This window comes from Ornithorhynchus anatinus, chromosome 1, assembly GCF_004115215.2.
Source record: "Ornithorhynchus anatinus isolate Pmale09 chromosome 1, mOrnAna1.pri.v4, whole genome shotgun sequence".
NCBI lineage: Eukaryota > Metazoa > Chordata > Mammalia > Monotremata > Ornithorhynchidae > Ornithorhynchus > Ornithorhynchus anatinus.
The window spans coordinates 180,766,921-180,790,655 of NC_041728.1; the positions used below are offsets into that span (position 1 = coordinate 180,766,921).

At 59.9% G+C, this 23,735-nt stretch overlaps 1 protein-coding gene across 1 annotated transcript in view; it reads right to left on the reverse strand.

Moving 5' to 3' along the window:
- Positions 1-4,826: 4,826 nt before the first annotated feature.
- ZNF142 (zinc finger protein 142) overlaps positions 4,827-23,735 on the reverse strand; it is a 31,958-nt gene continuing 13,049 nt past the window's right edge. The window contains exons 5-9 of the mRNA XM_029063096.1: positions 22,801-23,622; positions 18,829-19,006; positions 13,034-16,301; positions 10,165-10,270; positions 4,827-5,542 (exon numbers count right to left, since the gene is read on the reverse strand). Coding sequence (XP_028918929.1) covers positions 5,091-5,542; positions 10,165-10,270; positions 13,034-16,301; positions 18,829-19,006; positions 22,801-23,622 — 4,826 coding nt within the window. The 3' untranslated portion in view covers positions 4,827-5,090. The remainder of the gene's footprint in view (positions 5,543-10,164; positions 10,271-13,033; positions 16,302-18,828; positions 19,007-22,800; positions 23,623-23,735) is intronic.

Here is a 23,735-nt window from a genome sequence, read left to right on the forward strand (position 1 = left end):
CGCCAACCTCAATAAACAGGCCTCTGACCATTTGCCTCTGGTCGTGCCCGTTGCTTGGTGCTGGGCAGGGGGAGGTGGCTCTTCATCCATTCAGTCGTATTTCTTCTGTGTGCAGAGCACTGGACTAAGCGCTTGGAAAGCACAATACGGCAATAAGGAGAGACAACCCTTGCCCACAGTGGGCTTCCGGGCTCTTGTGGGGTAAGGGTCAGGCCTCAGAGCCCCGCTAGGACTTCTCGGTCAGCCCGAGCCAGGACCAGCAACATGGCCCAGTGGCTCGAACCCGGGCCTGGGAGTCAGAAGGTCCCGGGTTCTCATCCCGGCTCCGCCACATGTCCGCTGGGTGACCTCGGGCCAGTCACTTCACTTCGCTCGGCCTCAGTTCCCTCATCTGGAAAGTGGGGATCGAAACCGGGAGCCCCACGTGGGTCAGGGACTGCGCCCAACCTGATTTCCTTGTATCCACCTTAGTGCTTAGTACAGTGTCTGGCACATGGTAAGCGCTCAGCAAATATCATCATTATTGTTGTGAGGAACAAGGAACAACAAGGACAAGTGAGTGAGCCACGGTAACCTCCTCCATCCTCAGCCTCCCTTGGTTCTCTGCAGAGCTGGGTGGATGAGGAACCCAGGAGAAACAGGGATGGTGTCCATAAGCGCTTAATACAGTGCTCTGCCCATAGTAAGCGCTCAATAAATATTACTGAATGAACCTGATTAGTCTGTATCTCTCCCAGCGCTTTGAACAGTGCTTAATGAATAGTAAGCATCTCACAAGCGCCTAGGGAAGCAGTGTGGCTTAGTGGCAAGAGCCCGGGCTTGGGAGTGAGAGGTTATGGGTTCTAATCCCTGCTCCGCCACTTATCTGCTGCGTGACCTTGGGCAAGCCACTTCACTTCTCTGTGCCTCAGTGACCACATCTGTAAAACGGGGATGAAGACTGAGCCCCACGTGGGACAACCTCATTACCATGTATCTACCCCGGCGCTTAGAACGGTGCTTGGCACATAGTGAGCGCTTAACAAATACCATAATCAATCAACAAATACCGTCATCATCATCATCGTCATTTGTCCAGGGGGCAGGGGTAGAGAAAGGAGGAGGAGGAGGTGAGGGGAAAGTAAACCGGGGGTGCAGCTGGCTTCTGACCGTAAAGATTGTCTCTATCTGTTGCCGAATTGTACATTCCAAGCGCTTAGAACAGTGCTCTGCACATAGTAAGCGCTCAATAAATACTATTGAATGAATGAATGAATGAAAAAGTTAGGGGTGAAGGGGGTCGGGGTCTTCCCCAGGGTTTCAGCCAGCCACCCCTCACCCCTGTAAGCCTTGAGAAAGAGGAACTAGGGAAGCAGTACGGCCTAGTGGGTAGAACCCGGGCCTGGAGTCGGAAGGTCATGGGTTCTCATCCCGGCTCCGCCACTTGTCTGCTGGGTGACCTTGGGCAAGTCGCTTCACTTCTCTGGGCCTCAGTTCCCTCATCTGGAAAATGGGGATGAAGACTGGGAGCCCCACGTGGGACAACTTGATCACCTTGTATCCCCCCCAGTGCTTTTAGATAACAGTGCTTGGCACATAGTAAGCACTTAAATACCATCATTACTATTATTACATAGTAAGAAGTTAATACCATGATCAAGCAGCGTGGATCAGTGGAAAGACCCCAGGCTTGGGAGTCAGAGGTCATAGGTTCGAATCCCGGCTATGCCACTTGTCAGCTGTGTAACTGTGGGCAAGTCACTTCACTTCTCGGTGCCTCAGTTCCCTCATCTGGAAAGTGGGGATGAAGACCGGGAGCCTCGCGTGGGACGACCTGATTACCCTGCATCTCCCCCAGTGCTTAGAATGGCGCTCTGCACATAGTAAGCGCTGAACAAATACCAACGTTATTATTATTTGGCGCAGGGAGCAAGGGTAGAGAAAGGAGGAGGAGGAGGAGGAGGAGAAGGGAAAGTAGACCTGAGCTACGGCTGATGTCCTATCGCTCGAATCGAGGGGCGACGGGGGGCCTCCCCAGATCTGTTACCGATTTGTCCATTCCAAGCGCTTAGTCCAGTGCTCTGCACATAGTAAGCGCTCAATAAATACTATTGAATGAATCTTCAGCCAGCTGCCCCTCCCCTGGAAAACCCTAAGGAACAAGAGAAGCAGCATGGCCTGCGGAGGGGGGGTGGGGGCAGGGGTAGAGGAGAGGAGTCTGGGAAATCAGGGAGGGACCCTGGGGACCCGTGAGCCACAGTGCTTTGCACACAGTAAGCGCTCAACAAATACGCCTGAATGAATGAGAGAGGGAGCAGAGGCCGGGAGGGAACGCCAAGCCAGATGGAGGTGACCTTCAGAGAAAGAGACGGCGAGGCCGAGAAACGCGACTGGGATGAGAAGCGGCGGTGTGGCCGAGTGGAAAGAGCCCAGGCCTGAGAGTCGGAGGACCTGGGTTCGAATGCTGGCTCGGCCAACCGCTCGCTGGGTGACTTGGGGCGACTGGGCCTCGGTTTCCTCAACTGTAAAATGGAGATTCGGTACCTGTTCTCCCTCCTCCTAGGACTGTGAGCCCCCCGTGTGCCCGACCTAATTAACCTGGACCCCCCCGGACCCACTCCAGCCGGTGTCCCCATCCCAGGAGAAGCAGTGCGTTCTGGTGGCTAGAGGCCCGGGGCCCGGGAGTCAGAAGGACCTGAATTCTCCTCCCGGCTCTGCCCTTTGTGTGTCGTGTGACCTTGGGCGAGTCAGTTGGCTTCCCTGTGCCTCGGTCCCCCCATCTGTCACTAAACACCATCATTACTATGGGGATTAAGACTGGTGGGACCCATGTGGGACAGGGACTGAGTTCTTGTATTTGTTAAGGGAAGCAGCGTGGCTCAGTGGAAAGAGCGCAGGCTTGGGAGTCAGAGGTCATGGGTTCAAATCCTGGCTCCACTTGTCAGCTGTGTGACTGTGGGCAAGTCACTTCGCTTCTCTGTGCCTCAGTCACCTCATCTGTAAAATGGGGATTAAGACTGTGAACCTCATGTGGGACAACCCGATGACCCCGTATCCACCCCAGTGCTCAGAACAGTGCTCCGCACATAGTAAGCGCTTAACAAATACCAACATTATTAAGTGCTTACTTGTCGTGGGCGGGGAATGTGTCTATTTTGTGTTGTATCGTCCTCTCCCAAGCGCTTAGTCCAGTGCTCTGCCCCCAGTGAGCGCTCAATAAGTACGACTGAATGAACGCAGTCCCTGTCCCACCCGGGGCTCACAGTCTTCATCTCCATTTTACAGACGAGGTCACTGAGGCCCCGAGAAGTGAAGTGACGCGCCCGCGATCACACAGCAGACAAGTGGTGTGAGCGCGGCTCAGTGGAAAGGCCCGGGCCTAGGAGTCAGAGGTCACGGGTTCTAATCCCGGCTCTGCCACCTGTCAGCTGGGTGACTCTGGGCGCGTCACTTCACTTCTCGGTGCCTCAGTGATCTTGTCTGTAAAATGGGGATGAAGACCGTGAGCCTCACGTGGGCCAACCTGACGACCCTGTATCTCCCCCAGCGCTTAGAACAGTGCTCGGCACGGAGTAAGCGCTAAACAAATACCAACGTTATTATTATTATTAGAACGCAGGCCGTTCTGACTCCCAGGCCCGGGCTCTATCCACTAGACCCCGCTGTCAGATGATTGCTCAGACGGGGCACGGGGCTTGGGGTGGTGTGGGGTCCCTGCGGCTCTCTCTCCCCTCCCTACCCGGGGAGCACGAGAGATACCCCCCTCGCCCTCCTCTACGAGACACACCCTGCTGTTAAGGACGCCCCCGTCCCCGCCCTAACCCCGGCAGGTGCCCCGACCGCAGGAGAAACAGGTGGCCTAATGGCTACTGGGAGTCAGAAGGACCTGAATTCTCCTGGCTCCACTCCTTGTCTGCTGTGTGACCTTGGGCGAACCATTCACTTCCCTGTGCCTCGGTCACCTCATCTGTAAGATGGGGATTAAGACTGGCGGGTCAGCTGTGTGACTTTGGGCAAGTCACTTCTCTGTGCCTCAGTTCCCTCACCTGTAAAATGGGGACTAAGATCGTGAGCCCCACGAGGGACAACCTGATGACCTTGTATCTATCTCAGTGCTTAGAACCGTGCTTGGCGCCTAGTAAGCGCTTAACAAATACCATCGTTATCATTATTATTATGTGGGGCAGGGACCGTGTCCAACCTGATTACCTTCTATCTACTCCAACGCTTCAAGCGGCGTCTGACATATAACCGTCATCGTAATCGTCACGTGGGACAGGGATCTCGTCCAACAGAGCAGCATGGCGCAGTGGGTAGAGCCCGGGCTTGGGAGTCAGAGGTCGTGGGTTCTAATCCCGGCTCCGTCACCTGTCAGCTGTGTGACTTTGGGCAAGTCATTTAACTTTTCTAGGCCTTAGTTCCCTCATCTGTAAAATGGGCTGAAGACCATGAGCCCCATGTGGGACTACCTGTTTACCCTGCATCTACCCCAGTGCTTAGAACAGTGCTTGGCACATAGTAAGCGCTTAACAAATACCAACATTAATTGATTAATGTGGGACAGGGCCTGTGTTCAACCCCATTTGCCTGTAACCTCCCCACCGCTTAGTACAGTGCCTGGCACACAGTACGCGCTTAAATACCACAATCATTATTAGTATTAAAACCTGTATTTACTCCAGCGCTTTGCACAGTGCCTGGCACCTCGTAAGCACTTAGCATCATCATTTTGTGGGACTGGGACCGTATCCAACTTGACTCGTATCCACTGCAGCGCTTAGTACAGTGCCTGGCACCTACTAAGTGCCTAACGAGTACCCTAAGAAGAAAAGCAGACGCAAACCGAGACAGGTGCTCACTCCTCCCTGTTAGGCAGCCGTCTATCTTACAAGTGTCTCTACATAGGAGGCTCCTCCATCCCACCTCCTGCCCGAGTCTCAGGTGTGGGCTGATCTTCTCCTCTTCCATCCCCTTTTGTTCTTCCTCCTCCTCCTCTTCCACCTCCTCCTGCTCTTCCTCCTCCTCTTCCTGCTCTTCCTCCTCCTCCTGGGGTCCAGGGCCCTCCGGGGAGGCGAGGGGGCGACGGCGTCGTCGGCCCAGCGGGGAGGGACTCAGGCCTCGGGCCGGGAGGCGGGGGGCTCCAGCCGGACTTCGTGCAGGCGGACGGGGGGCACGGAGGGGTCCCTGCCCACGCCCTGGGCGGGGTCGGGCCCGGCGCTGTCGGGGTGGTGCCGGCGGAGGTGGCGGACCACCTGGAACTTCTGCTTGGCCTTGTAGGGGCAGAAGCGGCAGAAGAAGGGGTGCCGGGCGGAGTGGGTGAGGGCGTGGTGGCGCAGGCCGGCGGGCCAGCGGAAGGCGCGACGGCAGAGGCGGCAGACGTAGGCCCGCTGGTCGCTGTGCTTCCGCAGGTGGGTCTGCAGCAGGAAGCGCGTCTTGAAGGCCTTGCCGCACTGGTCGCACACGAAGGCCCGGGTCTCCCGGTGCCGCGTCTCCCGGTGCACGCGCAGGGCGTCCGCCCGGTTGGTGCGGTACGGGCACTCGGGGCACTGGTGAGGCTTCAGCCCTGACCGCGATCGGAAGGACCGACCGACGGACGCCCGGGCGGGGAGAGATAGAGAGAGACAGAGAGAGGGAAGAATGGGGGGGGGGGGGAGAGCGAGAAGGAGGGAGAGAGCGAGACAGAGAGGAGGAGGGAAAGGGATGGAGAGAGTGAGAAGGACAGCGAGAGTAAGAGAGAGACAGAGTGAGAGAGAGGGAAAGGAGACCGAGAGAGAGAGAAAGAGAGAGGGAAGGAGAGGGGGATGGAGAGAGTGAGAAAGAGGAAAAGTGGGAGAGAAAGATGGGGGGAGAGAGAGTGAGAGCGAGGAGAGAGGAAGACAGAGGAACACAGGGAGGGAAGAGGACAGGGAGGGAGGGAGAGAAAGAGGAAGACACAGAGGGAGAGGGAGAAAGCGAGAGAGAAAGAGGGAGAAAAGAGGGGGGTGGGAGAGAGCAAGACAGAAAGAGGGAAAGTGATGGAGAGAGTGAGAAAGAGAGCGAGAGTAAGAGAGAGAAAGAGGGAGAGGAAACCAAGAGAGAAAGAGGGAAGAGGAGGGGGATGGAGAGAGTGAGAAAGAGGAAAAATGAGAGAAAGTCGGAGAGAGAGAGAGAGAGAGAGCAAGAGCAAGGAGAGAGGAAGACAGAGAAACCACAGGGAGGTAAAGAGGACAGAGAGGGAGGGAGGGAGAGAAAGAGGAAGAGTAAGAGGGAGAAAGAGGGAAGAGAGCAAGAAAAAGGGAGGAAAGAGAGGGGGTGAGAGAGAGCAAGACAGAAAGAGAGAAAGTGATGGAGAGAGTGAGAGTAAGAGAGAGAAAAGGGGAGAAGAAACCGAGAGAGAAAGAGGGAGGGAAGAGGAGGGGGATGGAGAAAGTGAGAATGAGGAAACGTGGGAGAGAAAGATGGAGAGAGAGAGAGAGTGAGAGCAAGGAGAGAGAAGACAGAAACACAGGGAGGGAAGGGGACAGAGAGGGAGGGAGAGAAAGAGGAAGAGAAAGAGGGAGAGAGTGAGAGTAAGAGTGAAAGAGGGAGAGCAAGAGGGAGAGACAGAGGGAGGGAAGAGGAGGGGAATGGAGAGAGGGAGAAAGAGGAAAGGTGGGAGAGAAAGATGGAGAGAGAGAAAGGAAGACAGAGAGCAAGAGAAAGAAGGAGAGAGAGCGAAAGCAAGGAGAGGAAGACAGAGAGAAAGGGAGGGAAGAGGGAGGGCGAGAAACAGGAAGAGAAAGAGGAAGAAATAGGGAAAGAGGGAGAGTAAGAGTGAAAGAGGGAGGGAGAGCGAGGAATGAGCAAGAGAGAGAGAGGGAGGGAAGAGGAGGGGGAGGGAGCCCGTAAGAAAGGAAAAGAGAGAGAAAGGTGGAGAATGAAAGAAAGAGGGAGGAAGAGAGCAAGTGAGGAAGAGAAGAGAGAAAGAGGGAGAGAGCAAGAGAAAGGAGAGAGGAAGACAGTAACAAAGGGAGGGAAGAGGAGAGAGGGAGGGAGTGAGAAAGAGGAAGAGAAATGGAGAGTGAGAAAGAAAGAGGGAGAGAGCAAGGAGAGGAGGGGGAGGGAGCAAGTGAGAAAGAGGAAAAGTGAGAAAGATGGACAGTGAAAGAGGGAGGGAGAGAACAGAGAGGAAGAGAGAGAGAGAAAGAGGGGGAGAGCAAGAGAAAGGAGAGGGGAAGAGGAGAGAGAGAGGGAGAAAAGGAGGAAGAGAGAGAGGGAGCGAGCCAGAGAGAGAAAGGAGGAGAGAGAAAGAGAGAGGGAAGAGGGGAGGGAGAGAACAGGAGAGGACGAGAGAGAGAGGGAGAAAGCAAGAGAAAAGAGAGAGGAAGACAGAAACAAAGGGAGGGAAGAGGAGAGAGAGAGGGAGAAAAAGGAAGAGAGAGAGATAGAGCGAGAGAGACAAAGAGGGAGAGAGCAAGAGAGTGAGAAAGAGATGGCATCAGAAAGAGGGAAGAGGGGAGGGAGAGAACAAGACAGGAAGAGAGAGAGAAAGAGGGAGAAAGCAAGAGAAAGGAAGACAGAGAGAAAGGGAGGGAAGAGGAAAGAGGGAGGCAGAAAAAGAGGAGGAGAAAGAGGGAGAGAGCCAGAGACAGAAAAAGGGAGAGAGCAAGAGGGAGAAAGAGATGGCAAGAGAAAGAGAGAGGGAAGAGGGGAGGGAGAGAACATGAGAGGAAGAGAGAGAAAGAGGGAGAGAGCAAGAGCAAGGAGAGAGGAAGACAGAAAAACAAAGGGAGGGAAGAGGAATGAGGGAGGGAGAAAAAGAGGAAGAGAAAGAGGGAGAGAGCCAGAGAGGGAGAGAGAGACGGCAAGAGAAAGAGAGACAGAGGGACGAGGGGAGGGAGAGGCAGAGAGAGACACACACACAGGTGAGTGGCGGGGGCTCGGGCCCTCCGACAAGCTGCTTGCCGTGACTATGCAAGGACCCCCTGACTCCCAACCCCGGCAGGTGCCCCCACCCCAGGAAGAGCAGCGTGGCCTAGCGGCTAGAACCCGGGGCCGGGGAGCCGACGGGACCCGAATTCTCCTCCTGGCTCCGCCCCTTGTCTGCCGCGCGACCTCGGGCAAGCCGCTTCACCTCCCTGGGCCTCCTCAGTCACCTCTTAGAACAGTGCTCGGCACAGAGTGAGCGCTTAAATACCATCATTATTATCCCGCCCGTCGCCCCGGGGTCACCCTACAAATCTCCAGGGGCCCCCGGCTTCGCTCTCCCCACACCCGAGGACCCCTCCAGACTGTCGGCTTGTGGTGGGGAGGGAACGTGACTGCTTATTGTGCTAGCGTCCTCTCCCCAGCGCTCGGTACAGTGCTCTGCACGCAGTAAGCCCTCAATAAATGCGACTCCCCCCGGGGAAATGGGGTCGGTGGGGAGAGGGCTCAGAGCAGGGGGGCTCCGGGGCCGCCCCTCAATCTACCCGAGGGAGGACGGCAGAGACCGAGGGCGCTCGGGGGGAAAGACCGGAGAGGGCCTCGGTGTCGACGTGTCCGTGCCCCAGCCTCCCACCCTCCGCCCAGGTGGCTGAGCTACGGGCCTTCCTCGAATAATAATAATAATAATTACGGTATTTGTTAAGCGCCTACAAGTTATCTCATCTGTAAAATGGGGATGAAGACTGTGAGCCCCCCGTGGGACAACCTGATCACCTTGTATCTCCCCCTGCGCTTAGAACAGTGCTCGGCACATAGTAAGCGCTTAACGAACACCAACATTATTATTATTATTATTATTACGTGCCAGGCACCCACCGTACTAAGCGCTGCGGCGGAGACAGGCCGACAGGTTCGGACGCGGTCCCTGAACCGCGTGGGACTGACCGGTTCAGACCCCATTTTCCAGATGAGGTCGCCGAGGCCCAGAGAAGTGAAGTGACCCGACCAAGGCCAGACAGCAGACAAGCGGTGGAGCCGGGATGAGAACCCAGGACCTTCTGACTCCCGGGTTCTACCCACTAGGCCGCGCGACCGCTTCCCAAACTCTGAGGCCCAAACTCCACCCTCCGCCCATCCCGGCTCCGCCACTGATCAGCTGTGAGCCCGTCGTTGGGCAGGGACGGTCTCTATCTGTTGCCGAATTGTCCATTCCAAGCGCTTAGCGTGGCTCTGTGGGTTCGAATCCCGGCTCTGCCACTTGTCAGCTGTGGGACTGCGGGCAAGTGGACTTCACTTCTCTGGGCCTCAGTTCCCTCATCTGGAAAATGGGGCTGAAGACTGTGAGCCTCATGTGGGACACCTTGATGACCCTGTAACTACTCCAGCGCTTAGAACAGTGCTCTGCACATAGTAAGCGCTTAACAAATACCAACATTATTACTGGGGAAGCAGCGTGGCTCAGTGGAAAGAGCCTGGGCTTCGGAGTCAGAGGTCATGGGTTCGACTCCCAGCTCTGCCACTTGTCAGCCGGGTGACTGTGGGCAAGTCACTTCACTTCTCTGGGCCTCAGTGACCTCATCTGGAAAATGGGGATTAACTGTGAGCCCCACTTGGGACAACCTGATGATCCCGTATCTCCTCCAGCGCTTAGAACAGTGCTCTACACATAGTAAGCGCTTAACAAATACCAACATTAGTAAGAGCTCAATAAATACTATCGAATGAATGAATGAATCAGCTGTGTGACTTTGGGCAAGTCACTTGACTTCTCCGGGCCTGAAGCAACGTGGCTCGTTGCAACGTGAAGCAAGAGCCCGGCCTGGGGAGTCAGAGGTCACGGGTTCGAAGCCCGGCTCAGCCGCTTGTCAACTGTGTGACTTCGGGCAAGTCACTTCCCTTCTCTGTGCCTCAGTTCCCTCATCTGTAAAATGGGGATTAAGAGCGAGAACCCCACGTGGAACAACCTGATGACCTTGTATCCTCCCCGGCGCTTAGAACAGTGCTTTGCACATCGTAAGCGCTTAGCAAATGCCATTCTTATTACTACCTGGAAAATGGGGATGAAGACCGTGAGCCCCACGTGGGACAGCCTGATGACCCTGTATCTCCCCCAGCGCTTAGAACGGCGCTCGGCACGTAGTAAGCGCTTAACAAATGCCATCATTATTATTTCCAAACAGGTCGGCGGCCCCTCCCGTGCCCGGGCCGTGTCGGGGAGGCGGGGTTGGTGATGAGCCGGGGGCCCCTCCGGCCCGTCCGCCCGGCGGTCGCGGCCACCCCTGGCCCCCCGCCGCCGCTCACCTGTGTGTTTGGTCATGTGGTACTTGAGCTGGTTCATCCACTTGCACTTATATCCGCAGTCGGGGCAGAGGAACTTGCGCTCTTCCTGATGCGTGCGCATGTGATACTGCGGGACGGGGACGGGACAGAGGGGACCCGGGAGCACCCGGCGGCCTCGCTGCCCCGCTGGCCGCCTTCCCCCCGGCCCCATTAAGGCCCATCTCCTCCCAGAAGCCTTCCCCGACTGAGCCCTCCCCTCCTCTTCTCCCACCGCCCCGACTCGCCCCTTCATTCATCCTCCCTCCCCGCCCCACGGCCGACATTAGAGACCCGGAATTTATTTAATCTACTTGTTTACGTTCAGGTCTCTCTGCCCCTCTAGACCGTGAGCTCCTTGGGGGCAGGAACGTGTCTGTTGTTCTACTGGACTCTCCCAAGCGCTCAGTACAGTATAGGGCAGCAGCGCGGCTCAGTGGCAAGAGCCCGGGCTTGGGAGTCGGAGGTCGTGGGTTCTAATATTAATAACGATGGCATTTGGTAAGCGCTTACTATGTGCCAAGCACTGTTCTAAGCGCTGGGGGGGGGGGGGATACAAGGTCGTCGGTTTGTCCCAGATGGGGCTCCCAGTCTTCATCCCCATTTTCCAGACGAGGGAACTGAGGCCCAGAGAAGTGAAGCGACTTGCCCGAAGTCACACAGCTGACAAGTGGTGGAGCCGGGATTAGAACCCGTGACCTCTGACTCCCCGGCCCGGGCTCCTTCCCCAGCTAGGTGACTTTGGGCAAGTCACTTCTCTGTGCCTCAGTGACCTCATCTGTCAAATGGGGATGAAGACCGGGAGCCCCACGGGGAGCCCCACCTGACGACCTTGTGTCTACCCCAGCGCTTAGACCGGTGCTTGGCACATAGTAGGCCCTTACAAACACCATCGTCATTATTATTATCTACCCCAGTGCTGAGAACAGTGCTTGGCACATAGTAAGCGCTTATCACCGTTATTATCATCACAGTTCTTTGCACACGGTAAGTGCTCAATAAATACGACTGAGTGTTGTGGACGGGCAGCCAGGGGCACCACCTGCTCCCGCACCAACCCAGCAGGGAACAAGTGGAGGCCCCGGGGGTCCAGCACCTCCTTATCCTCGTGCCCACCTCCCTTTCCTCATCTCCCCCTCTCTTCTGCGTCGCCCTCATTTGCTCCCTTTGCTCTTCCCCCCTCTCCCCCGATCAGACCGTAAGCCCGTCAAACGGCAGGGACCGTCTCTGTTGCCGACTTGTTCGTTCCAAGCGCTTAGTACAGTGCTCTGCACATAGTAAGCGCTCAATAAATACTATTGAATGAATGAATTGAATGAATCCCCACCCCTCAGCGCTTACGTCCATGGGAATGTCACGGTTTTGGGCTGCATTGTACTTTCCCAAACGCTTAGTACAGTGCTCTGCCCCCCAGTAAACGCTCAATAAATACGGCCGAATGAAGGAATGGCCTATTTGTGTTGACGTCCGTCTCCCCCTCTCTACACTATAATCTCGTCGTGGGCAGGGAATGTGTCTGAATTATCGATCTGTCGATCTACTTCTATTCGTGTCTGTCTCCCCCGTCTAGACTGGGAGCTCACTGTGGGCAGGAATGTGTCCGTTTGTTGGTCTCTTATCCTCTACCAAGCGTTTAGTACAGTGCTTGGCACACCGGAAGCACTCAATTGATACGGCCGAATGAATGATTCTTTACTTTGTGTTGATGTCTGTCTCCCCCTCTCCACACTCTAATCTCGCAGTGAACGGGGAACGGACTGAATTATTGTTCTATTTATCTATTTATACTCATGTCTGCCTCCCCCGTCTAGACCGCAGGCTCACTGTGGGCAGGAATGTGTCCGCTTCTTGTTCTACTGTCCTCTCCCAAGCGTTTAGTCCAGTGCTTCGCACACAGTAACCGCTCAAATACGACAATGAATGAATGCCTATAGTGTCCTCTCCCAAGCAGTCAGTCCAGTGCCGTGCACAGGGTAAGCACTCGATAAATACAACTGAATGAATTAATGGATATATCGTCCCCTCCCAGGCGTCAAGTCCAGTGCCGTGCACGGGGTAAGCGCTCGATAAATACTACTGAATGAATGAATGGATATACTGTCCGCTCCCAAGCAGTTAGTCCGTGGCTCATTGGAAAGAGCACGGGCTTTGGAGTCGGGGCTCATGAGTTCGAATCCCAGCTCTGCCACTTGTCAGCTGTGTGACTGTGGGCGAGTCACTTAACTTCGCTGGGCCTCAGTTCCCTCACCTGTAAAATGGGGATTAAGACTGTGGGCCCCACGTGGGACGACCTGATTCCCCTGTCTACCCCAGCGCTTAGAACAGTGCTCGGCACATAGTAAGCGCTTAACAAATACCAACATTATTATTATTATTATTAGTCCAGTGCCGTGCACAAGGTAAACGCTCCATAAATACTACTGAATGAAAGAATGGATATATCGTCCCCTCCCAAGCGTCCAGTCCAGTGCCGCGCACGGGGTAAGCGCTCCATAAATACTATTGAATGAAAGAATGGATATATCGTGCCCTCCCAAGCGTCGAGTCCAGTGCCGCGCACGGGGTAGGCGCTCGATAAATACTACTGAATGAAAGAGTGGATATATCGTGCCCTCCCAAGCGTCGAGTCCCGTGCCGCGCACGGGGTAAGCGCTCCATAAATAGGATCGAATGAAAGAATGAATTCCCCCAGGCCCGCCGCGGACTTCCCCACCTCCCCGGGGCCAGGGTGACCCTGGCGCCGACGCCCCCTGCCCCGCCGAGCTCGGGCTCTGGACCGCCCCTCCTCGGGGGCCGGGGGGCAGACCGGGCGCCCCGGCCCCCCGTGCTTCCCGTGCCCGCCCGCCGTCCTCACCTTGAGCCTGGAGGGGTCGGCACAGGCGTAGGGGCAGAGGTGGCAGCGATAGGGCCTCTCGCCGGTGTGCACGCGGCTGTGCCAGGTGATCTTCTGCCGGTTCTTGGTGCTGTAGGGGCAGTCGGCGCACCGGTAGAGCCGCGTGCCCCCGTGCCCCTTGACGTGGTGGTCCAGCACCAGCTGGTGGCGGCAGGAGAACTCGCAGAAGGGGCAGCGCAGCGGGGGCTCGGCCCCGGCCCCCTCGCCGTCGGGCCCGGCCTCGTGCCGCTCCAGGTAGTGGCGCGCCAGGCCGGCCCGCTCCCGGCCGGCGAAGGGGCACAGCCGGCAGCGGTGGGCGAAGTGCCTCCGCCGCCGGTGCTCGTCCAGGGCCGCCCGGCCGGGGAAGGCCTCCCCGCAGCTGGCGCATCGCAGCCGCGGGGGCCGCCGGGGCCCGCGGGGCGGGACGGCGGCGCCCTCCCCCTTCTCCTCGCCGTCCCCGTCCTCCTCCTCGTCCGGGGCCCCGGCGGGCGGGCCGGAGGGGGCGGCGGGCTCCGCGTGGCGGCGCAGGGCGTGGCGCCTGAGGGCGGCGTCGGAGCTGAAGCGGGCCTCGCAGGTCGGGCAGGCGAAGGCCGCGGCCCCGCGGTGGCAGCTGTTGACGTGGCGGGTGATTTCGTGGCGCAGGTAGCCGCTGTAGTCGCAGAGCGGGCAGAAGTGGGTGGGGGTCTTGTCGTGGACGCGCAGGCGGTGCAGGCGGAGCTTGGAGTTGGTGCCGAAGGTCCGGGGGCAGGCCGGGCAGGGGACGCGGCCCCGGCCGGTGTGGCGGGAGCGGTGGGCCTCCAGCCGGTAGCGGCGCGTCGTGGCGAAGTCGCAGGACGGGCAGCGGTGCGGCTTCACGCCCTCGTGCTCGGCCCGCTCGTGCCGCTCCAGCCGCCGCCGCTGTTTGCACGTGAAGTCGCACAGGCGGCAGCGGAGCGGGGGGCGGGGGCCGCGGGCCGGGGCCGGCCCGGGGGAGCCGGGGGGCCGGCCGGGGCAGCCCCGGGCCCGGTGCGCCCGCAGGGCCCGCTCCCGGCGGCAGCGGAAGGGGCAGGCGGGGCAGCCCAGGCCCGCGGCCCCCGGGGCGGCGGCGGCGGCGGGGGCCCCGCGGCCCCGGCAGCCCCGGGCCACGTGGGAGGAGATGGACGACAGGCGCGAGCAGAGGAAGGGGCAGGAGCCGCAGCGGAACTTACCCCGCTCGAAGCGGAACTCCGGCGGGGGCTCCCGGGGGACGGCGGGGTCGGGGGGCGCCGACGGGGGCTCGGGGGCAGCGGTCCCGCCAGAGGGGCGCCCGGGTGGCGTGGCTTCATCGGGTGGAGGGTCTGAGGGATCGGCCTCAACCGGAGGCCCCGGGGTCGGGGTCCCGCTTGACCGAGGCCCCGGGGCCGCGGCCCGGTCCGGTGAAGGCCCCGGGGCCGCGGCCTCGTCCGCCGGAGGCCGTGAAGGGGTGGCCCGAGTCGGCGCCCTGGCCTTCTCGAGCAGGACCGGGCACTTGTCGAGGCGGTGGGTGTCGAGGCCCCGCGGCTGCTTGAAGGCGGCCCCGCAGTCGGGGCACAGCAGGGTCCGGGCGCGGCCGGCCGGGCGGATCTCCGCCGGGCAGCCGGCCCGCGTCTTCTCCCGGCGGGCGCGGAAGGGGCAGCGGAAGGGGCGGCCGGGGGCGGCGGGCGGGACCACCACGACCCGCACGCGGCCCTCCAGCACCAGCGCCTCGGCCCGCTCCTTGTCCTGCTGCCTCAGCGCCCGCAGGGCCGACAACTGGGGGTCGGCGGGCGGGCCGGGCCCCGGGGGGTCCGGCTCCCTCCTCCCCGGCCGGGGGGCCTCGCCGGGCGGGTCCCCCCCCAGCCCTCCGGGCTCCCCGGGGCCCGGCACCCCGGAGGCCGCGGGTGGGTCCGTGCAGGGGGCGGGGGGCGGCTCGGGCCCGGGCCCCAGCTCCACGTCCACGACCTCCAGGTGGAGGGTGCAGCCCCCTTCTTCCTCCTGCTCATCTCCCTCGCCACTCATGCCCTGGGGGGCCGGGGGCTCGTCGACCACCTCCTGGGGGGCCGGGACGTCACCTTTCACCCCCTGGGGGGCCGGGGTCTCCGACCCCACCCCGTGGGAGGTTGGGGTCTCCACGCCCACCCCTCGGGAGGTTGGGGTCTCCACGTTCACTCCCCGGGAGGTTGGGATCTCCACGCTCACCCCTTGGGAGGTTGGGATCTCCACGCTCACCCCCCGGGAGGTTGGGGTCTCCACGCCCACCCCGCGGGAGGTTGAGGTCTCCACGCTCACCCCTTGGGAGGTTGGGGTCTCCACGCCCAACCCCCGGGAGGTTGGGATCTCCATGCTCACCCCCCGGGAGGTTGGGATCTCCACGCTCACCCCCTGGGAGGTTGGGGTCTCCATGCCCACCCCGCGGGAGGTTGAGGTCTCCACGCTCACCCCTTGGGGGGTTGGGGTCTCCACGCCCACCCCCCGGGAGGTTGGGATCTCCACGCCCACCCCCCGGGAGGTTGGGATCTCCACGCCCACCCCCCGAGAGGTTGGGGTCTCCACGCCCACCCCCCGGGAGGTTGGGATCTCCACGCCCACTCCCCGGGAGCTTGGGATCTCCACGCTCACCCCCTGGGAGGTCGGGATCTCCACGCTCACCCTCTGGGAGGTCGGGATCTCCACGCTCACCCTCTGGGTGGCCGGGGCCTCCACGTCCACCTCCAGAGGGGCCGGGGCCTCCACGTCCACCTCCAGAGGGGCCGGGGCCTCCACGCCCACCTCCGGGGAGGCCGGGGTTTCGCCACCCATCCCCAGAGGGGCCGGGGCCTCCCCGCCCACCCCCGGGGGGGCCGGGCCGGGGCCGTCCCCCTCCCGCTCCCTCTCGCTCTCCCGGCGGGCGTAGTGGGCCAGCCAGGCCCGGTCGCCGGGCACGTAGCCGTGGGCCTTGCGCTTGTGGCAGAAGAGGGCCGTGTTGCTGAAGGTGGCGTAGGGGCAGAGGGCGCAGCGGAACTGGCGGAGGCGGGTGTGGCGGCTGTTCTCGTGGCTGCGCAGGGCCTGCTTGTGGGGGCTCCGGTACGGGCAGTAGCGGCAGGGGTAGAGCGGGGCGGGCGGGGCGGGCGGGCCGGCCCGGTGCCGGGCGGCCACGTGCTTGCGGAGCTCGGCCCGCCGCTTGCAGGCGAAGGCGCACGCCTCGCAGGTCAGCGACTTGGCCCGGTGGCGCAGCTTGTGGCTGCTCAGCTGGTCGGCCCGGTGGCAGCGATAGGGGCATTCGTCGCACTGGTACCTGGCGGGGGCGGGCGGGGGGACCGACCCTCAGAGGCTCCGTCGCCCCTGCCCCCCGGCGCGGCCGCACCCCGCCCGCACGGCTTTCCGGGCGACGGTACCTGCTGAGCCCCGTGCCCAGCGCCGTTCTGAAGCGCCGGGGGAGATACCGAGTCATCGGGCTGTCCCGCGTGGGGCTCACAGTCTTCACCCCCCACCCCCGACAGGCAGGGGAACTGAGGCCCAGGGAAGTGAAGCGACTTGATGATGCGCTGGGGGAGATATAGGATCATCGGGTCGTCCCACGGGAGGCTCACCATTAATCCCCATTTTCCAGATGAGGGAATTTAGGCACCGGGAAGTGAGGTGACTTGCCCCAAGTCACCCAGCTGATGAGCGGCGGAGCCGGGGTTAGGACCCACGACCTCTGACTCTCGAGCCCGGGCTCTCGCCACTGAGCCGCACACGCTTCGCCTCCTCCGGGAAGCCCACCCTGATTCTCCGCCTGTTCCCCCCCACCGCCTCCTCCGGGAAACCTGTCCTGATTCTCCGCCCGTTCCCCCTCCTCCTTCCCCTCACCCTGCCGCCCGGCCCTCATCCCAGCCCGGAGAGACCGCCTCTCTCCCCGCCTTCAAAGCCTTAGTGAAGGCACAGCTCCTCCGGGAAGCCTTCCCTGACTCTCCCCCCCCCCGCCCCCCAGCCCCCCGGCCCTCATCCCAGCACGGGTACACTTTCACTCCCCACCCGCCCCCCATAAAGCTTTAGTGAAGGCGCACCTCCTCCAGGAAGCCTACCCTCAGTGACCTCATCTGTAAAATGGGGATGAAAACTGTGAGCCCCATATGGGTCAACCTGATGACCTCGAATCCCCCCAGGGCTTAGAACAGTGCTTGGCACAGTAAGCGCTTAACCAATTCCACCATCATTATTACCATTATTACCCCGACTCTCCAGCTCCCCCACATTCTTCCCCTCTCCCAGCCCCCCGGCCCGCATCCCCCCGCCCCGTCTTCTTCCCTTCACCTCCCCCCTTCTTCCTCTTCTTTCCCTCTCTCATCTTTCCTTCTTCCCCTTTCCCCCTTTCCTAATCCCGGCCCCGCTACTTGTCAGCTGTGTGACTTTGGGCAAGTCGCTTCACTTCTCTGTGCCCCAGTCAGCTCATCTGTAAAATGGGGATGAAGCCTGTGAGCCCCACGCGGGACAACTGATGACCTCGTATCTACCCAGAACTTAGAACAGTGCTTGGCACGTAGTATGAGCTTGACAAAATTATTATCCCGGCCCGGGGTCACCTTCACTCTCCCCCCCCCCCCCCCCGACAAAGCCTCCAGGAAGACTTCTCTGACTCCAGTCCCCGTCCTTCCCTTCTCTCATCGCTCCGGCCCTCATCCCGGCCTGGATAAACCGCCACTTTCCCCCTAATCAAAGCCTTAGTGAAGGCACACCTCTTCCAGGAAGACTTCTCCGCCTCCTCCTCCTTCCCTCTGGCCCCCCGTTCCCAAGCACCCCACGGCCCTCATCCCCGCCCGGACGGACTATCGCTCCCCCGGCCCTTCGAGGCCTTTCTGAGAGCACATCTCCTCCGAGAAGTCTTCCCCAACTCCTTCTCTCCATTCAGTCGTATTTACTGAGCGCTTACTGTGTGCAGAGCACTTACTAAGCGCTCAGTACATGGCCCTCATCCCGGCTCTCTCCCCACCTTCAAACCCTTACTGAAGGCACATCTCCTCCGAGAGGCCTTCCCGGACTAAGCCCTCAGACCGTGAGCTCGTTGTGGGCAGGGAATGTGTTTGGTGCTGTGCTCTCCCAAGTGCTTAGTGCAGTGCTTTGCACACAGTAAGTGCTCAACAAATACAACTAAATGAGTAATGATGATGATTGTTTGCTAAGTGCTTACTGTTCTAAGCGCTGGGGTAATAATAATAATAATGTTGGTATTTGTTAAGCGCTAACTCTGTGTCAAGCACTGTTCTAAGCGCTGGGGTAATAATAATAATGTTGGTATTTGTGAAGTGCTTACTTTGTGCCAAGCACTGTTCTAAGCACTGGGGTAGATGCCAGGTAATCAGGTGGTCCCATGAGGGGCTCCCAGTCTTCATCCCCATTTGACAGATGAGGTCACTGAGGCCCAGAGAAGTGAGGTGACTCACCCACGGTCACTCGGCTGACAAGTGGAGGAGCCGGGATTAGAACCCACGACCTCTGACTCCTAAACCCGGGCTCTTTCCACTGAGTCACGCTGCTTCTAAGGTGATCAGGTTGCCCCCGGGGGGGGTCTCACGGTCCTCATCCTTATTTTCCAGAAGAGGTCACTGAGGCCCAGAGAAGCGAAGTGACTTTCCCAAGGCCACCCAGCAGACAGGTGGCGGAACCGGGATTAGAACCCACACCCTCTGACTCCCCAGCCCGGCCTCTTGCCACTAAGCCGCGCTCTGATTTTCCCCTACTCCCTTTCTAGGCGCTTTCTGCTCCACCCACGGACACCCCACGGGCTCGCGCACGCGCCGAAGCCCACCGACGCAGGACGGAGGTCGAGGAGGGCCGTGTACCTGAGATCCCCCGTGTGCTTGCGCATGTGTACGCTGAGGTATTGCTTCCACTTGGTGACGTAACCGCAGTCGCTGCACATGTAGTCCTTGGCGGTGGAGTGGGTCAGCATGTGCTTGGATAGGTAGCTCACGTCCCGGCAGGTGAAGTCGCACTGCTTACACTTGTGGGGTTTCTCTCCTGCGGGGAGGCGGGCGGCGAGTGGGTGGGGGGGTGGGGGGGACGCCCCCGGGATCCTCAGCCCCTCCCCCCGCTCCCTCGATCCTCCGCCGTGGACGCGTCTCTTGCTTTTCGGATTTCGTTCGGCCCCGTTGGAAAATGGGACAAAAAGCTCCCGGGGACGTGAGGCGTGGGAATAAAAAATAAAAATAAATGGTGGTATTTGTTAAACGCTTACTCTGCGCACTGTTCTGAGCACTGGGGGATACAAGGTGATCAGGCTGTCCCACGTGGGGCTCACCGTTTTAATCCCCATTTTACAGATGAGGGAACTGAAGCCCAGAGAAGTGAAGTGACTTGTCCAAAGTCACACAGCTGGCAAGCGGCGGAGCCGGGATTAGAACCCACGCCCTCTGACTCCCAAGCCCGGGCTTTTTCCACTGAGCCATGCTGCTGGGAGACAGAAGGATCTAATAATCATTGTAATAATGATGATAACTAGTAACTAGTATTATTATTTCATTCAAACGTATTTACTGAGCGCTTCCCGTGTGCAGAGCACTATACTATTATTATGATCCTTACTGTTATTATGGTACTGGTTAAGAACTTACTACGGGCCAGGCGCTGTTCTAAGCACTGGGGTAAATACGAGTCAAACGGGTTGGACACGGTCCCTGTCCGACATGGGACTCACATTCTTCTCCCCGTTTTCCAGATGAGGTCACCGAGGCCCAGACAAGTGAAGTGTCCTGCCCGAGGTTCTATAGCGGCCACGTCGGTGGAGCCGGGACTAGAACCCAGGACCTTCCGACTCCCAGGCCCGGGCTCTACCCACCAGGCCATGCTGCTTGTCCACTAAGAACCAGAGCCCACGGGGAGGGCAAGCTTATGCAGTGTGGCTCAGTGGTAAGAGCGTGGGCTTGGGAGTCAGAGGTCATGGGTTCGAATCCCGGCTCTGCCACTTGTCAGCTGTGGGACTGTGGGCAAGTCACTTCACTTCTCTGGGCCTCAGTGACCTCATCTGTCAAATAGGGATGAAGACTGGGAGCCTCAGGTTGGGACAACCTGATTACTTGAAAACAGTGCTCTGCACATAGTAAGCACTTAACAAATACCAACATTATTATTATTATTATTATTATTATTATTATTAAACCGCTTTAAGGGCCTGCCTTCTGATTTCATTCGGGCCCGCTGGAATGTGGAACAAAACACTCAGGGGACACGACAAGACTGTTCACCGCCTTTGAACACGCCCACGTCTCCCTCGTCCCCCCAAAAACCCTCCCCGACCCCACGGCTCCCTCCGGTTATCGCCCCATCTCCCACCTACCATTCTGCTCCAAACTCCTGGAGCGAGTCATTCGCATGGGCTGTCCCAAATTCCTCTCCTCCGATTCTCCCCCGGACCTCCTCCAATCTGGCTTCTGCCCCCTTCGCCTCACAGAGACCGCCTTCTCCAAGGACACCGACGACCTCCTTCTAGCCAAATGCAACGGCCTCTACCCCGTCCTGATCCTCCGCGACCTCTCGGTCGCCTTCGTCACTGTGGACCACCCCCTTCTCCTGGAAACGTTAGCCAAACTTGGCTTCCCTGACCGTCCTCTCCCGGTTCTCCTCCCGTCTCTCTGGTTGCTCAGTCTCAGTCTCCTCCGCGGGCTCCTCCTCTGCCTCCCATCCCCTAACTGTGGGGGTCCCTCAAAGGTCAGTTCTGGGTCCCCTGCATTCACTCCTCTGGAGAACTCATTCACTCTCGTGGCCTCAACTCCCACCTCTGTGCGGAGGATCCCCAAATCTCCATCTCCTCCCCTGATCTCTCTCCCTCTCTCCTGGCTGGCAACTCCTCCTGCCTTCGGGACATCTCTCCTGGGCTGTCCTCCTGTCACCTTAAACGTAACACGTCCGAAACCGAGCTCCTCATCTTCCCACCCAAACCCTGCCCTCTCCGACTTTCCGGTCACTGCGGACGGCACCACCGTCCTTCCCGTCTCACAAGCCCATAACCTGGGCCTTATCCTTGACTCCTCTCCCTCATTCAACCCTCATATTCCATCCATCACCGAGTCCTTTCGGTCCCATCTCCACCACATCGCTAAAATCTGCCCTTTCTTCTCCACCCAAACAGCTACCACGTTAATCCAATCACTCCTCCCATCCGGCCTAGATTAATTCCTGCATCAGCTTCCTTTCTGACCTACCAACCTCCTGCCTCTCCCTTCTCCAGTCCATACTTAATAATAATCATAATGTTGGTCTTTGTTAAGCGCTTACTATGTGCCGAGCACTGTTCTAAGCGCTGGGGTAGACATAGGGGAATCAGGTTGCCCCGCTGCTCGGATCATCTTTCTTCAGAAACGATCAGGACATGTTGCCCCCTCCTCAAAAACTCTCCAGTGGTTGCCCCTCCACCTCCATATCAAAAAAACCCTCCTCAATATTGGTTTTAAAGCCCCCCATCCACTGGCCCCCTCCTCCCTCACCTCCCCCTCTCCTTCTCCATCGCAGCCCGCACGCTCCGCTCCCCTACTGCCGCTCGCCTCCTCCCCGGGCCTCCGGCTCGCCCGGCTCGCCGCCGACCCCTGGCCCACGTCCCGCCTCTGGCCCGGAAGGCCCTCCCTCCTCTAATCCCACAGACAATGAATCTTTTCCCCTTCAAAGCCTTACTGAAAGCCCATCTCCTCCGAGAGGCCTTCCCAGACTTTTCCTCATCTCCCACTCCCTCCTGCGTCACCCTGACTCGCTCCCTTTGCTCTTCCCTCCTCTCCCTGCCCCACACCACTAATGTCCAGCTCTGTCATTGTATTTATATTGATGTCCATTTATTTGTATCCTTGTCTGTCTCCCCTCTCTAGACTGTGAGCTCGTTGTGGGCAGGGACTGTCACCCTCTAGTGCCGTACTGTACTTTCCCAAGTGCTTAGTACAGTGCTCTGCACATAGTAAGTGCTTAATAAATATGACTGAATGAATGAGGGCGAGATGGGAAGAAAGGGAAAGGACGCGAGAGGGAGAAGGGGGAGAAAGGGAGAGGAGGAAGAGGGAGAGAGGGGAAGGATGGGAAAAGGAGGAGAGGGAGAGAGAAAGGGAGATGGGAAGAAAGGGAAGAGGAGGAGGAGGGGGAGGAAAGAGAAAAAGAATAATAATAATAATTTTGGTATTTGTTAAGCGCTTACTATGTGCTAAGCACTGCTCTAAGCGCTGGGCAGATTCAAGGTCATCAGGTGGTCCCACATGGGGCTCACAGTCTTCATTCCCATTTTACAGTTGAGGGAACTGAGGCCCGGAGAAGTGAAGTGACTTGCTCAAAGTCACACAGCTGACAAGTGGCGGGGCTGGGATTAGAAAAGGGGGAAAGGGGAAGAAGGAAAGATGAGAGAGGGAAAGAAGGGGAAGAAGGGGGGAGGCGAAGGGAAGAAGAGGAGAGGGAGAGAGGGAAAGAAAGGGTAGAGGAGGGAGAGGGGGAAAGAAAGGGAGAGGAGAGAGGGGGAGAGGGAAGACGGGAAGAGGAGGAGATGGAGTGGGAAGAAGGGGAAGAAGGGAAAGAGGAGGAGAGGGAGTGGGAATAAGGGGAAGAGAGGAAGAGGGAGAGAGGGGAAGAAGGGAAAGAGGAGGAGGGGGAGAAGAGGAGGAGAGAGAAGGAGAAGACGGGGAGAGAGGGAGAGAGGGGAAGAACGGAAGAGGGGGCGAGGGACGGAGGGAGCCCCGGCCGCCCCGCTTCGCTTCGCCCATCCATCGGAGCCACGGATTCGGGGGGCGGGCGGGCGGGGGGCCCGCAGCCGTGCCCGGGGGACGGGGGGGACGACGGACACTGACCGGTGTGCAGCAGGGCGTGGCGGGCCAGGGCCCGCTTGTGGGCGGTGGCGAAGGCGCAGTCGGGGCAGCGGTGGATCTTCTCGTGGGCGTGCATCTTGCCCACGTGGTCCCGGAAGGCCACGGGGTTGAAGCTGGCGAAGGGGCAGTAGGAGCAGCGCAGCTCCTCGGCCCCGGGGTGGCCCTGGCGGGCGTGGCGGCGGAAGGCCTGCTTGTTGGAGCAGGCGAAGTCGCAGTGCGGGCAGTGGAAGGCCAGGTGGCTCCTGTGGTGGGCCTCCATGGCCTCGGCCGTGGCGAAGAGCAGCGGGCAGGCGTGGTGGCGGCAGGCCACGGGGCGGGCGGCGCCGTGGGCCTCCCGCAGGTGCCGGCCCAGGGCCCGGCGGTCGGGCGCCGCGTGGCCGCAGCCCTCCCGGGAGCAGGGCAGCGGGGCCGGCCGGGCGGCGTGGGCCTTCAGGTGCTCCTTGAGGGCCCGGCTGAGGCGGAACTCCTGGCGGCAGACGGGGCAGGCGTAGGGGTCCGCGCCGGGGACGTCGGCGCCCTCGCCCCCGTGCAGGCTGCCCATGTGGCGGCGGAGGGCGGCGCGCTCCACGGCGCTGTAGCGGCAGAACGGGCACCGGTGGGCCTTCTGGCCCCGCTCCCGCCGCAGGTGGGTGCGCAGCTTGCTGCGGCTGGTGAAGAAGCGGGCGCAGTGCGGGCACTGCAGGCTCGGGTCGGGGAAGTGCAGGTGCAGGTGTTCCGTCAGGTGCGCCCGCTTCTTGAAGCAGCGCTGGCACTCGGGGCACACGTGCGTCTTCGGCGGGGCCGACGGGACCCCCGACGGCGGACCTGCGGGGCCCGGGGAGGGGAGACGCGGACGGAGGGGTCGGCCACGTCCCCCGGGGCGGAGGGACCGGGCGCGTCCCCACCCTGCGGGGGCGAGGGATCGGAGGCATCGGGAA